The sequence below is a fragment of the Brienomyrus brachyistius genome, chromosome 2 (assembly GCF_023856365.1).
Source record: "Brienomyrus brachyistius isolate T26 chromosome 2, BBRACH_0.4, whole genome shotgun sequence".
NCBI classification, from domain to species: Eukaryota; Metazoa; Chordata; class Actinopteri; order Osteoglossiformes; family Mormyridae; genus Brienomyrus; species Brienomyrus brachyistius.
The window spans coordinates 23,303,817-23,318,029 of record NC_064534.1 but is presented as its reverse complement, the minus strand read 5'-3'; the positions used below and the strand labels follow the sequence as shown (position 1 = coordinate 23,318,029).

General features: G+C 40.8%; 1 protein-coding gene across 4 annotated transcripts in view; it reads left to right on the top strand.

The window, feature by feature from the left end:
* adamts3 (ADAM metallopeptidase with thrombospondin type 1 motif, 3) overlaps window positions 1-14,213 on the top strand; it is a 54,056-nt gene that overhangs the window by 6,695 nt on the left and 33,148 nt on the right. For all 4 annotated transcript variants that reach the window (XM_048998795.1, XM_048998808.1, XM_048998803.1 and 1 more), the window contains exon 4: window positions 9,275-9,431. In XM_048998795.1, coding sequence (XP_048854752.1) covers window positions 9,275-9,431 — 157 coding nt within the window. The remainder of the gene's footprint in view (window positions 1-9,274; window positions 9,432-14,213) is intronic.

The following is a 14,213-nucleotide window of genomic DNA, read 5'->3' as shown; positions in this document are numbered from 1 at the left end:
TAGTACGTTTAGGCCGAATGAATTATAGACTTGCTGCTGTGTTTTCGAATCATCTGTAGTGGTCTGATAGCACAAACTGGTAAACGTGCTAGATAGGACTTGCAATAGTCTAGTCATGAGCCTGGACTAGAAGCTAAGCTGCAAACTCAGACAGAAAAGCTAGAGTCTTCCTGATGTTATACAGGGTAAATCTGCAAAATCAGGAAAGCACCATTATTTGCTTAGCAAAGGATAACTGGTCATCTACTGTATCATTGTCAAGTTGTGCCCTTTGTTGTGTAATGTTCCCCAACTTGAAAAGGAGTAACAACATCTACAGTACATGGGGGGTTAACTGGATTCCACTCAAATGACCAGGCAATAAACCGTTATTTCCTTTCCTCTTCCTTTCCTTTATTTGTACTTCAGCAGGTTAAACAGTTATACCGTATTAGGTGAGTTGGTTTGGTGAAAAACCTTTAAATTAACAAGAAAAGAACACTAAGCTCATGGGCGTAAATTACAGGGGGGATGGGGGGTTGTAGCCCCCCCAGTAAATCAAAACCAGTTAATACATCCCCTCCAATAATAATTTTTCTCCTGTAATGGGTGGATACCTCAAACCCCCCAATGTTCCAACCAAAGTTACGCCCTTTGAAACTATTACATCCATACACACATAAGCAAAACCAATAGATAACAATTAATGTGCAAATATGCAAATGAAAGTACAAGTGCAAATGTGCAAAATATCATAATTAAATGACCAATAATTTATTGCATTTTAATAGAAAATATATCCTCTATAACAGGGGTCTCCAACTCCTGGAGAGCTACTATCCAATTGGTTTTTTATTGTACCTGGCATCTGATGAGCCACACCTGTTCCTTGTATGTACCTGAGAACAGATGTGGCTCATTAGAAGCTGGTAGCTGTCCAGGACTGGAGTTGGAGACCCCTGCTCTATAATAAAAAATTTAACATTTTAGTAAGAAACAAAATAAAAATGTTTATTTATTTATATATATATATATATATATATACACACACACACACACACACACACACACACACACACACACACAATATAGTACCTTCCATCCACAACGCAAAAGACACCTTTAGCTTGGCAAGTATTATCATTATTGTTTATACTGCATTTCAGCAAACATTATCTCCACATGCAAATTAAACAGAACACACTTAATCATTTACAGCCAATTATGCTAGCCCAGTATCAAAGTACTTCCCCTCTGCAAACTTGCACACAAAGTGTTACAATCACTGACATAGGCTACACTAACCCTAACAGCACTTTTCACTGGCAGCAACAGTAAATTTCATCGCAGTATAAATAGTTTCTCCTCTTACTGGCTGCCTCTCTAGTCTTTGATGATGTTATGTATTTGCACAATATTCCATGGAACGCTGATGCGTAAAGTGTTTAGCAAAGTCTCTCATGGCGTCTTCAATGAATCGCGGCACTTCATTTCCCACCTGCTGCTTCCAGACTGCGTTGCATGCATGACGTCGCAGGTGATTTTAGACTCATTGGGCAGTAATGAGTAATTCATCCTTTTCTCCTGCTCCCCTTTCCCAAGTGAGTTCCAACAGCATCTTTATTTGCTTCTGTTTTACACACATCTTATTCTCAAATAAAGTTTGACTGAACAATCATTAGACCCTTAGTTCTTGGCAGATATTGATGGAGAGAGTGTTGATGATCCAAAATGAATAGCAATGTCATTATGGATTGTAAGGCTGGCAGGAAAGACAGAAAACTCAGACAAGAACAGATTAGGCTGGAGGTAATGGTCTCCATCAGAGCTGCCATGTCAGCCAGGCATGCAGTATTTCGCATGGAGACCACTGTGTTGTCAGGAGAGGGATAGATTTGGGTGTCATTGCTGTAGTAGTGGTAAGAAAAGCCATGTGATTGGATGATCTGACCTAGAGGGGTAAGGAGAAGAAGAGAGGGCCACGGACAGATCCTTGGGGAACACCAGTTGTTACCTGGTGTGACACTTCTAGGATAGTTGAATCCTGCCTTCACTCTGATTGTTTGTGTGAAGTTTGCATCTTCTCTCCATATTCTATGGGTTTACTCCTGCCACTCTGCCCTGGAGTGGACTGGCATCCTGTCCAAGTTGTATGCCAGACTTGTGCCCTATGCTGCATGAGAAAGGCTGCAGACCCGTTATGACCTTGACTGGGATGAATAGTTAGAAGATGGATCGAATGATGCATGGCTGTTTGGATGGATGGATGGATAAATAATTCATTGATGTATTCAGGAACTCAGGAAAGATTAACTGTTATTTAATTTTTTTCTTTGATATTTTAGTCATGTTGAAAGGGGGTACAAAATTGTATGTGTATGATGATAGGTTGGTGGAATATTTATTTTTAAACGCTGTTATATGCAGGAAAAAACTTTACAACAATCTTTGAGTTTTATGTTTGTCATCTTGTTTTAGTTAGTAGTTGCGGCACAATGTCAAGAATAAAACATAAAAATAAACAAGAAAAACAATAAATATCGCAGGAGTATCTGCATTACCTATACAGATTTGTTTCACCACGTTCAGTAGTACCTAGAATAATGTTTATAATAATATACATTATTTATATAATAATATAAATAAACATTTCCGTCATATCTGTAATTTTTAAATAGTTTTTTTTCTTTGTTTTTGAGAACTGTATTCTCTAAACCAATTTTATTTATGTGTTTTCTGTATTACATTTACTTTACGGGTATATGTCCATGTTACAGTTAATGGTTGCTGGTACATCTGTTGTATTTAGTAATAGTTTCTTGGTTAATTAATCCCTATTTCAGAAATTGGAAATATTCCAACTTTTCTGTAAGCAGGATAGAACTGGAGGTAGACAAACATTAAAAGATGAGTATTTCACCGCTACGAAGTGGTGATGCATGCTTCCACCATGTGGTACATGAAGTTTTTATGTTGAATAGGAAGAACACATTTCTAATGTAAACACACCTTTAAGCTACACAGAAGATGAAAGGTACCAGTGTTTAAGCTAAGTTCATGCTTTCTGAAAATGGTCATAACTTTTTAAATGCCACACGTTCATACCGTCTCCTTAAAAAGTTTAGACTGGATTGCCGACTTAGAAAATGGGACCCTTCAGCTGAATCCCATATGTTTGTCTTGGCCGAAATTCAGTGTCTGTTGGCTGGCGCTGATGCTGGGATATTAAACTGATGGAACACAGGACTCTTGATTCTTTTCTCAGGTTTTTCCACATAGGTAAAAGTAGCCTAGGTTTCTGTCAACTGCCTGCAATTGTCCTTCATTTGAAGTTGTCATAATAAAGCAGTATCCAGCATCTCTGCAGAATGTTCTGTGTAATTACAGTGATTTATTGTATCACAGATTCTATATTGCTGTTATAAAATTCTTTTGAATCAACAACTAATAACAGTTTATGACAGCAAGGGGTATAATATATGGAAAGCTGATTTAATACTGCTTACTCGGAATACATAACTTATTGTCCTGTTGTACATAGCTATAAGTTTTATCCTTCTCAAAGAGACTTAACCTGGATGGAAATACAGATGCTCTTTTACTTACTAATGAAATACGTTCTGAACGGCTGTTTGTAATTTGAAATCTTCATAAGTCGTTATTCAACATCATTTTAAGGGTACACGGAAGTACAAAGAACTAAGATGCTGGGAGTCTGCACGCTACGCTGCTGTGCGGCAGGAGTAGCGGCCAGATGTGGTACTAGGCTGAATTGGAGTGCAGAAAAAAAATTGATCTTGCAGACAGAAAATGGGAGCCCAATGAACACAATTTGGACTTTCAGACATACGAACGAAAAGGACTGTAAGTTCGTAAGTTGAAGGTTCGCAAGTAGAGGAGTGTCTGTATAGGATTTTTTGCTGTTAACAAGTAATTAATTTGCGAAAGTCTTGATGTTTTTGTTGTCCAGGCACCGTGCCCTTTTCACGGAACACTATCCAGGCTTTTTACATTTCCAGCAAAAACCTCATAAAAAAATTATAGATTATATCAGACATTACTGAAGCTGCTATTTCGCAAGCTAAGAGAAGGTGGACAAAATGTAGCTTTCTGTACAGAAGCGTGCACAATAAAGCGAATATGAAGTACAGATGCAGTAGTATGGCTCTGTGGGTGGGCACTGTCGCCTCACACATCCAGTTTTCGCTGTGTCCTCTGGGAGCTCCCTTTTCCTTCCGCAGTACAAAAGCATGCGTTTAGGTTAATTGCTGTCTCTAAATTAGACAACAATATGTGTTTCTTGAAGCAGACATAGGCAAACTGTCCTGTGTGTACCCCAACCCTGAGCTCCATGCTACCTCTAATAAATGACCATGACCAGGGTAAACAGATGGCTGTATCGGTTAAAGACGTACAATAGACACAGGTGTATGATATATTTTTATTATTAAAAAAAATTCAGGCAGTAATTTTTGTGTCTCTTTGAGTGAGACACTTACTTAAGTAATTGTTTTTCTATAATGACTGATTTCTCTCTGGCATCTTTGAAGGATTTTCACTCATTCCTCATTGGCCAAACTAGTGTGGATTGCAGTGCTATCTGATGTGGCAATATATTATTGTCTCAAGTGGATACAGGTGAGAGTAGAAAACTCCTTTCTGCTGAATCTTTCTGTAGTGCAATTGTAGATTTACTTGAATGATGCAGGTCTTTGTCTTGCCCTGATTTGTTCCAGATTAAGCTCCTAGATTGATGGCTTGAGTTTCAATTCGGGTCATTCTCCAGTATTCAAGCTGGATTTTTAAATCCAAATCTTATTTGTCACATACCAATCATACACACAGTATGACTCGCATTGAAATGTTGTTTGGTATTCCATGACATAAAAGCAACAATGGGATACAGATGTAGCAGGGTCAGACACAATTAGATAAGAAATTACACATGGGAATCTAAGAGTTGGGCGGGCGGGGGGGTTGCAGATATCATGAAGTACAGATGCAGTAGTATGTGCAAATAGTAATATGTGCAAATAATAAACCGATAATAAAGTAGTACAACAATGAACAGAGGGAGTTGTGTAAGTAATAAATAGATTTCATATGCGGTGATTAGCAACAAAATCAGTCCTGGGTGTTGCCCTGCTTGAGGGTCCGAGTGGGGTGTGGGAAGGAGCTCCTCCTTGTTCTCAAGCACTTCCCTGACCTCAGGAGAGAGAAGAGTCCATTGTTTGGGTGGCTGGGGAATCTCTTTTCTCTCGTAATTCAATGTTCCCACACTCATGTTGCAAAGGATGCATGGTTGAAGAAAGGCCACCGCAGGTTATGATATTCATACTATTATTACATACGTGGATAGAGTTTTGATAGAATTCTCCAAGCATTGCATTTTCAATCTTGCTTAAACAGGTACATTTTTGACTCATCTTTTAAGAGAACAGACATCCATAAATGTTGCTTCTTCCTGACTACAATTGCATATTTTTCAATAATTTCCTCTAGAAATAAACCGGGGAAAAATAAGTAGATAAATAAGTAAATAGGGACCCTGGTTCTGGGTCCACTTAAATAATAGTAACTAAGTTGTCATAATTGCAAGAGGGGTTTACAAACGAACTAATTTCAAAGTTTACCTAATACTATAAAATATGTATATAATAGTACTGGGGGAGGGGACACAGATTTGATCATCCTTCCAATGAAATATACCTTTAAATATTGTTATATACTGAGGCTGGAGAGATCATTTGGAGAAGTCTGGGTTGATGATCTGATATGTTATAGCTTAACGTTGTACAGTTTTGGTTATTATTGACAGTTTAGCTCTATGGTGTGTAAATAGAAAGCAAGCATTTACTTGTGCATGTATGATTGCGACTGAAATAATTATTTAGAATACCAAAAAAAATTAAAATTTGCCACTTAAGAATCGGAATGTTAAAGCATTATGAATGCATGTGTATGTAATTGCAAAACAACCAACAAATGCAGACTAATATTTTTAGATACAGGCTTTTTTTCCGAGAGGTGTGTTATGTTTTAGGTTTCCAATACCATTTTGTGTCAGAAGTGGTCTATTTTTAGAATCGACTTAGCAAAAGAAATAAAACGATTAATTCCTCAGAGGTAAGAAATTACCATCATTCTAAGTAATAATGAAGGATGCATAACATTTTTTTTATTCTGTGAAAAATGGAAATTTTTCATCATAACTATTTAGACAGAGGGTGCTTTATCAGTGCTTTATTGGCCAGTTTTCCACAGTTGATACAATTTTAGAACCTTAATATTTACTCATTTTGTCAAGAAATGATTATATTGGTTGAGTGCTAGTGTGTTTGATTGTGTCAGAAGCTGGCATTCTGTTTAGGATGTCCCTTTCCCTGTGCCTTATCCAGCCTGTGATGGGTTCCAGACTCACAGCAGTCTCGTACTAGACAAGTGGTTATTTGAGATGGAAAAATGCAGTATTTAAAACTGATTTTGCCACGTGGGAAGTAATTAATTAACATTTTTATAGGGATGGCAGCGATCCAATACCCCTATTGGTATCGGGCTGATACCAGCAGAAAATGCTGGATTGCACATGGGGGAGCAGACGGGGAGTAAGGAACCGATCCGATTTTCCATCAGAGACTGTGAAAATTCCTGGAGCCGTGACATAGGGCCTACCATAAACAGAAATGTAGGGCATCGTGATGTCTTGTTCAGCGAAACATGTGCCAGAGCTGTCATGTCAGCTGTATGGAGATGCAGTAACCCCTTCATCTTTGAACATTTCACATTTCCGGATTTTGTTGTTTCAGTTTTGGTTATTTACGAGTTGGCTGTGAACAATTAAGCGGGAACATTTTTAGAGCTTGCCGAAAGATCGCAGAACCAGGCAGGTAATGCAGAAGCGAGAAACAATACTGAAAATTGGATCATATAAAATCATATAATATGATGCATAATATTTGTTAGTGTAAGTGCATTCTATATCTTTAAGATTAAAACTGTTGGCTTGGGTTTGCCACCTATCTCTGTCACAGCAACCAGCCTGACTGTGTGACTTTTCATTGCTGAAAAATGTGCATTTTTAATCTCTTGATTGTTTTTCTTCTTCCTGTTGTCTCAATATCATGACTTATGTTTCTCATGATCTCAATATAATAAAAGTTATCCCGAGATCACGTTTTCCTGATGTGGTGATGTAGACGACTGCCATCACTTCACTGTTTATGCCACAGCATCAGCACAAAGGACTATGCTGTTGAATAAACTCCCTGTTTGAACCCTAAAATCCATCCATCTATTTTCCAAACCGCTTATCCTACTGGGTCACGGGGAGTCCAGAGCCTATCCCGGAAGCAATGGGCACAAAGCAGGGAACAACCCAGGATGGGGGGTCAGCCCATCGCAGGGCACACTCACACACCATTCACTCACACATGCACTCCTACGGGCAATTTCGCAACTCCAATTAGCCTCAGCATGTTTTTGGACTGTGGAGGGAAACCGGAGTACCTGGAGGAAACCCCACGACGACATGGGGAGAACATGCAAACTCCACACACATGTAACCCAGGTGGAGACTCGAACCCGGGTCCCAGAGGTGTGAGGCAACAGTGCTAACCACTGCACCACCATGCCGCCCCAAACCCTAACATGAAAGTTAATAATCAGAATTACTCATAATGTTTTGTTTCTTTCTTTCTTCTGTTAACTATTTAGTAGAGATCTAGTGAGAAGTAATCATCACATAACTGTCTATAAATATGTCTTCTCGATTACAGATGTAAAGTTACAATGCTTTAACAGCTCAACCTTGTCTATTGTAATCATCCCTTTTCTTGGAAAATTAATTCAAAACTGTGATTTAGTTTGAGTAACTGTGATTGAGTTTATTCTTGAGTAATGAACACTAATATGATTATTGTATAGCACTGACAAACAGGTATTTCTCCTTATGACGGCCCATGATCAAAGTGAAATCGAACGTGTTTAGGTTCATGATGATAATGTATAGCCAACCAACCTGCTAAACATGCTGTAACATCCCGGGTGAAAATAAGTTGTGATCTGAAGATAACAGCTTTTGTTATCTCAAAATTATGATGGAAATGCGTGTCCTTTACACTCTGCGCCTGTGATCAGAAGATTGACCAAACAAGCTCTAAACAGCCCTGAATGTCTGTGGGCCCTTGAGCAAGGCCTTTAACCCCCAGTTCCTGGGGTGCTGCACATTAGCTGGCCTGCACTATGACCCCCAAACCTGGAGAGCAAGATGGGTTCAACAAAGAGAAACATTCCGATGTACCTGAACTTGTGCAAATTGCAAATAAAGCATGTTTATTTGATATAATTTAAATGGTTTGTATATCATAGGTCTTGAGGTCTTGCTATGCATTGACAAAATAATCTGATATGCAAAGTGTACCGTACAGTTTGAGAAATTGGTAATATGTAATGTTTTTATGTCATCGTTCAGCCTAGCAGACTGTTTTGAATTGAGGTTAGTGGTGCTTATCTTCCCTGAATTCACATTCACACATTCACATTCACACATTCACATTCATATTCAGATTTGTGAGGGATCTTCTACCCCTAAAGCCTGCGAATGTGAAAGCTGTACTTTGTGCTGCAGGAGGAACAAAACAGTAACTGTAGGCTGCAATGCATGTAAGGCTAGGGCTGATTTTTCTCAAGTCTGAACACAGTGATACAAACTAGATGTCTTCAGACTTGTATTCTTTAAGTGTGATTAGTTACTACGTAAAAGCTTTATCTGTGTACATATGTGTACTTTTATTGACTAGGAATGGTTACTTGGGGTATACAGTGATATTTTTATGATAGGGTATACAGTGATATTTTTATGATAGGGTATACAGTGATATTTTTATGATTGATTTCTTTATTATATTTAATCTGTAAACAGATTGCACAGTTTGCAGTTTGATAAATATTTCTTGTCATTTTTGTGGAAGTCACAGTATTACTGAATAAAACAAAGAAGCAGACAGTCTGAGCCATGTTAGCTGTGGATTTCTTCCTGTAGTGTAGCGGTATAGTTTTTCTTGAGTAACATGACAATTATATTTTCTGTTCTTATCATACTCAAACAATGCTGCTACAACACTAATTGCAAATAGTTTGCTATATTAATTGAAATGTTTTTTATACATATATTTAATTTAATGCTAAGTCATTGATAAAGGGGAAAAATGGATTGGTATCGGCAGATGCTCAAAATTTTTATATTTGTATTGGGATCGGATGTCTCTAAATTTTTATGTTGTTTTTGTCTTGACAGGCTGGAATAATTCGTACTGACTCCGATGAATACTTCATTGAGCCCCTGGAGAGGGGAACTCAGGAGCAGGAAAAGGAGGGGAGAGTCCATGTGGTTTACAGAAGATCAGATGTTCTGCATTCTTCTTCAGGCACGTCAATAGACTATCAGGTCGTTGGTATGTTCTCTTCTTTTACTAGCATTCAAAATGTGTTTATTAGTAATATGAGTATTTCAACGGGAAACTATCTGATGTAACACATGATATAGCACAACACATTATGGATGTTTTACAGACTAGAGATCACTAAATGAGTACAAGACAGACTTTATCATCAGGGATGTCAGAGGGGCATGGATACCCTGGCAGACCCAGAATTTCTAAGTATGCCCCTAGGTATAATGCAGTAATCGTTATCCATTTGTTAATTGGTTCTCATTTGTATTATTTGACTTATTCTTCCAAACATGACATTATACAGTATATTACCAACATTTGCTCCTTACTCACTTCGACATGTGAGTTTTCACAGCGACATATAGCAGTTCCAAAGTGGTCAAAAAGTTAGCTCCTTGAATTCCAGGTGCATTGGTCAAAAAACCATACAATCATTTAATGTGTCAAAGGAAACAGTCTTAACAATCATGCCAGAATATATCACACCTGAAAAAACTGCAAGGAATAATTACCTGAAAAGCTTACTATTAAACATCACTAAGTACAGTTATTGAATCAGCTTTTCATCCCGACCTCAAACAAAAGCTGTATGTCGTGAACTTAACACAGCAGGAGTTTATGGTGGAGCTGTTCTTCAGAAACCATTTGTATGCAAGGGCAAACCTTTGGTATTAGAAACACAAAACCTGAACCTCAAAACAATAAAATGGAGTACAATGGACTGGTATGTTTGGGGAAAGTAAAAAAAAAATGCCTTCAGCTTTTAATTTCTGTCTGATGGTTGCTGTGTCATATAATAGCCCAGAAATTTGAGTCCATTTTACAACACCATGTGCACTCCATGGGGCGGCATGGTGGTGCAGTGGTTAGCACTGTTGCCTCACACCTCTGGGACCCGGGTTCGAGTCTCCGCCTGGGTCACATGTGTGTGGAGTTTGCATGTTCTCCCCATGTCGTCGTGGGGTTTCCTCCGGGTACTCCGGTTTCCCCCCACAGTCCAAAAACATGCTGAGGCTAATTGGCGTTGCTAAATTGCCCGTAGGTGTGAGTGAATGGTGTGTGAGTGTGCCCTGTGATGGGCTGGCCCCCCATCCTGGGTTGTTCCCTGCCTCGTGCCCGTTGCTTCCGGGATAGGCTCCGGACCCCCCGCGACCCAATAGGATAAGCGGTTTGGAAAATGGATGGATGTGCACTTCATGCCACAAATTCTCAAATAATAGTGCCCCCCTATATGCAAGGAGCAAATCTGAGTGGTTTCATGAACACCTGAATGAAATCAAATGCCTCCCATGGCCTCACCAATCACCATATATAAACACACACCCCATGTGCAGAATTATTAGGTAAATGTGCATTTTGCTTCTATCTTCTCTTCAGACCCACAGCTTCATTCTGAATTAGTCCCCAATTAATAATTGACTGTTTAAGAATAGAGCATGCTCTGTATTTGTTCTGAGTACTTTCTGTTTGCAGAGAAACAGGAAACTGTAGAGACTTTCCTGTGCAAAAGTATTAAGCAAATTATTATTACTTTTAAAATGGGCCAGAAAGGACCTTGCAAGCAGCAGAGAAAAATAACAAAATCAGGAAATGCCAGTCAAAGGGGTGCAAATCAAATTGCTCAACTTTTAAAATATGCAATTGAGTGTTTCATGGTCAGCCGCCAAAGAATATGGAAGAAACATGTGGAGAGAATATGATTCATATTAGCTGCCAATGATATATGTCAAATTAAAGAGCAGACTTCTAGAAACTCTTTTGTGACATTGCTAAGGTTACAAAGGCTGAAATACAACCTCAACTGAATAAGACACACAAGCTAAAACATCAAGAGTGGGCATGGATGTGACTCAAGGCTGTTTTTACAAAGATTTTATGGACATATAAGATGAGAGTGACTCTTGGAGTAGATGGATGGGCCCATGGATGGACACCTTCTTCAAGCATCAACAAGGTGGTGAAGGAGTGATGCTGTGGATTGTATTTATTATTGATGAACATATTGGTTCTTTGCGACTTGCAGATGGCGTAAAAAACTACAAGCTCTGCTGTCAAGTTATAAAACATACCTTCTTTAAACATCGGCACAAGAAGAAGTCAGCAGCTTAAAAAAGGTTATGATATGCATGAAGGGTAGTGCCTCTTCTTATGCATCAAAGTATTTCATACACTGGCTAAGAAAGACTTGAAAATTGATTCAGTTCCTGACCCCCTTCATTGCCTGATGTAACCTCAACTAAGCCTTATTAAAGTGTTAGATTTACCAAGGAGGGAAGCAATACACTTCTCTTAACTTTTTCTAAAAATTGTATCCAGGAATAGTACTTGCCTAGTAATTCTCCACAGAGTATAATGTTCTTCTTTGAGAGTGTAATGATCGGCTGGGGAAGCAGGATACGGGAGACCGAAATCCAAAACAAAAGGGTTTATTACGGAGCAGGCAGACATGGGAGCACATGATCAACAACGTTAATGACTGACCTGTGGAAACAGACTTGAATGCAGACTAAAATACACTGGACAACCCGGAAACAACACCAAACGGCTGATCACAATCTGGAATAAATATGGGGTTAACGAGGTGGGCTGGACGGAGGGATGTGATAGAACCCCCCCCAAGGTGGGCACTCTGGGCATGCCTCAAGGAGAACGACGGACAGGACGAGATTGGGAAAACAGGACCTGAAAAACAAGATAAAACCATTACCGGGGCACAGGGAACAGGACCGAAACACAAAACAGGCACAAGGGCAAAAACCATGACAAAACCTGACACAGAACAGGAAACGCAAACAGACAAACCAGAAAAGGAGACACAGGGGAAACACCAACAGGAGGAACAAAAGGGCCATGAGTGAACAAAGGAGGCACAAAGGGACGAGGAGCAGACAGAGGAGGAACGAAGGGATGAGGAATAAACACGGGAGACACAGAAGGACGAGGACCACAAAACAGGGAGGCCGAAACCAGGACGGCGGACAAGGGGGAGCCCAAGGAAGCCACAGCGGGCAATGGGCAGCAGCCTGGTGGGGCCACAGGCGACTGGAACACCGGAGCCGTAGGGATTCCTGGCAACTGTGAGACAGGAGCAGGAAGAGAACCCAAAGGAGGCAAGGAGGCAGACCGTGGGACAGGCGAAGAAAGCGAGGAGGGACCCCGGCGGAGGCGAGGAGGGAGGGGAGGCTGCCGCAGGCGACAGCAAAGCCACAGCAAGCGAAGGCACTGTCTACCGACGAGCAGTAGTGGGGGGACCCACAGGTGACCGACGAGGCGTCAGAGGTGGGATTGAGGGCGGCAGACTAGCTGTCGGAGGGGGTCCCACAGGTGACCACTGAGCAGGAGCCCGAGGCAATCACCGAGAGGGAGTCGGAGGGGCCGCAGGCGCCCCAGGAGCCACAGCAACAGGGACAGAGGGTTAGCCAGGGGGCAGGGACACTGACTGGTGGGGACCTGACCGGGGTTCACCCCGCTGGAGCGAAGGTGGAGGGAGTCAGTCCCCTAGAGGGGTCCAGTGGGTTCATTAGAGAAATCCCCGAGGGGTTCCATTCAAGCTCCTCCTCCCCCAAGAGTAAAGGAGCGGTGGTTGGGCAGTCTGGGACCTCCTCGGGGACTAGGGTCATGGGAGCAGGGACTTCAGGTGCAGGCAGAGCAGGCGGGGGAGGCAGAGGAACCTCGGGCAAAGCAGGGACAGGCGGAGGCAGAGGGGCCTTGGACAGAGCTGGGACAGGCGGAGGTGGAGCCTTGGACACAGCAGCAGGCGGGGGAGGCGCCGGGACCTTGGGCGGATCAGCGGGGGTGGGCAGCACCGGGACCTCGGGTGGAGCAGCAGGCATGGGCGGCGCCAGGTCCTCGGGCGGAGCAGCAGGCATGGGCGGATTTGCATCAATTTCTCTGAGGAATTCCCTGAGCGTGTTATGCTGATGGGAATTTGATGAACTTTTTCAGGGCATCCTTTTTATCATTGTGTTCATCACCACAGCTTACTTGTCTGACAGGGTGGAACACAAAACTATTTGATGAATTATGCAAGATTAATATTTCAGTTTTCTTTGTAGCTGATGATGCTGACGTAGGTATTTGCTTGATTTTTTTTCTATGTTTTCCCTCAAGTAAGATTTCAGCTACTGCATGCAGACAATCCTTGATAGTCCTTCCATCAGTGAATGGTTTCTTATCTTGACCCAAAATCCAATCAACTCTAGGGGACCATTTGTTAGCACATTCATTGTGTTAATATTCCAGTGGATTGATCATATTGGGTTCTTCTGTGCCCACAGTTGAGTTTTGAGTGGGCATGTTTGCTCAGTAGATTTGTGCTTCGTCTTGTAGTGCTGTTCCACATTGCTGCTTTTAATAATCATGTTGGTCTCATAACACACGAGACGTGCAGGATAAAAACTGTAATTAAATTAAATAGGACTGTTTCTTGCTACAGACTATAGAGCTTAAGCTTTTGTGGATTATACTTGTTATATTTTTCATTTTTAATTTGACATATTTATTTTTACAATGTTAGAATAAGTGTCTCCCTTGACAGACATATTCGGCATTTTCACACCTCAAATTTTTTGTGGACCCTGATCCTTTTTCTGGAACCAGGGCCTTTTGTCGTGTTCATACTGCAGTTTCCGAACCCTTTTTTAGTACCTATTCCAGACTAGGTACTTTTCTTTCAAACATGAACTGCTAGGGAAGCGCTTACAGCAATAAACTTGCTGTCTGGTTGACCACAAGTACCAGCATTAACTTGGAAGTTACACACAAGTGCAGAAAAAGAGATGT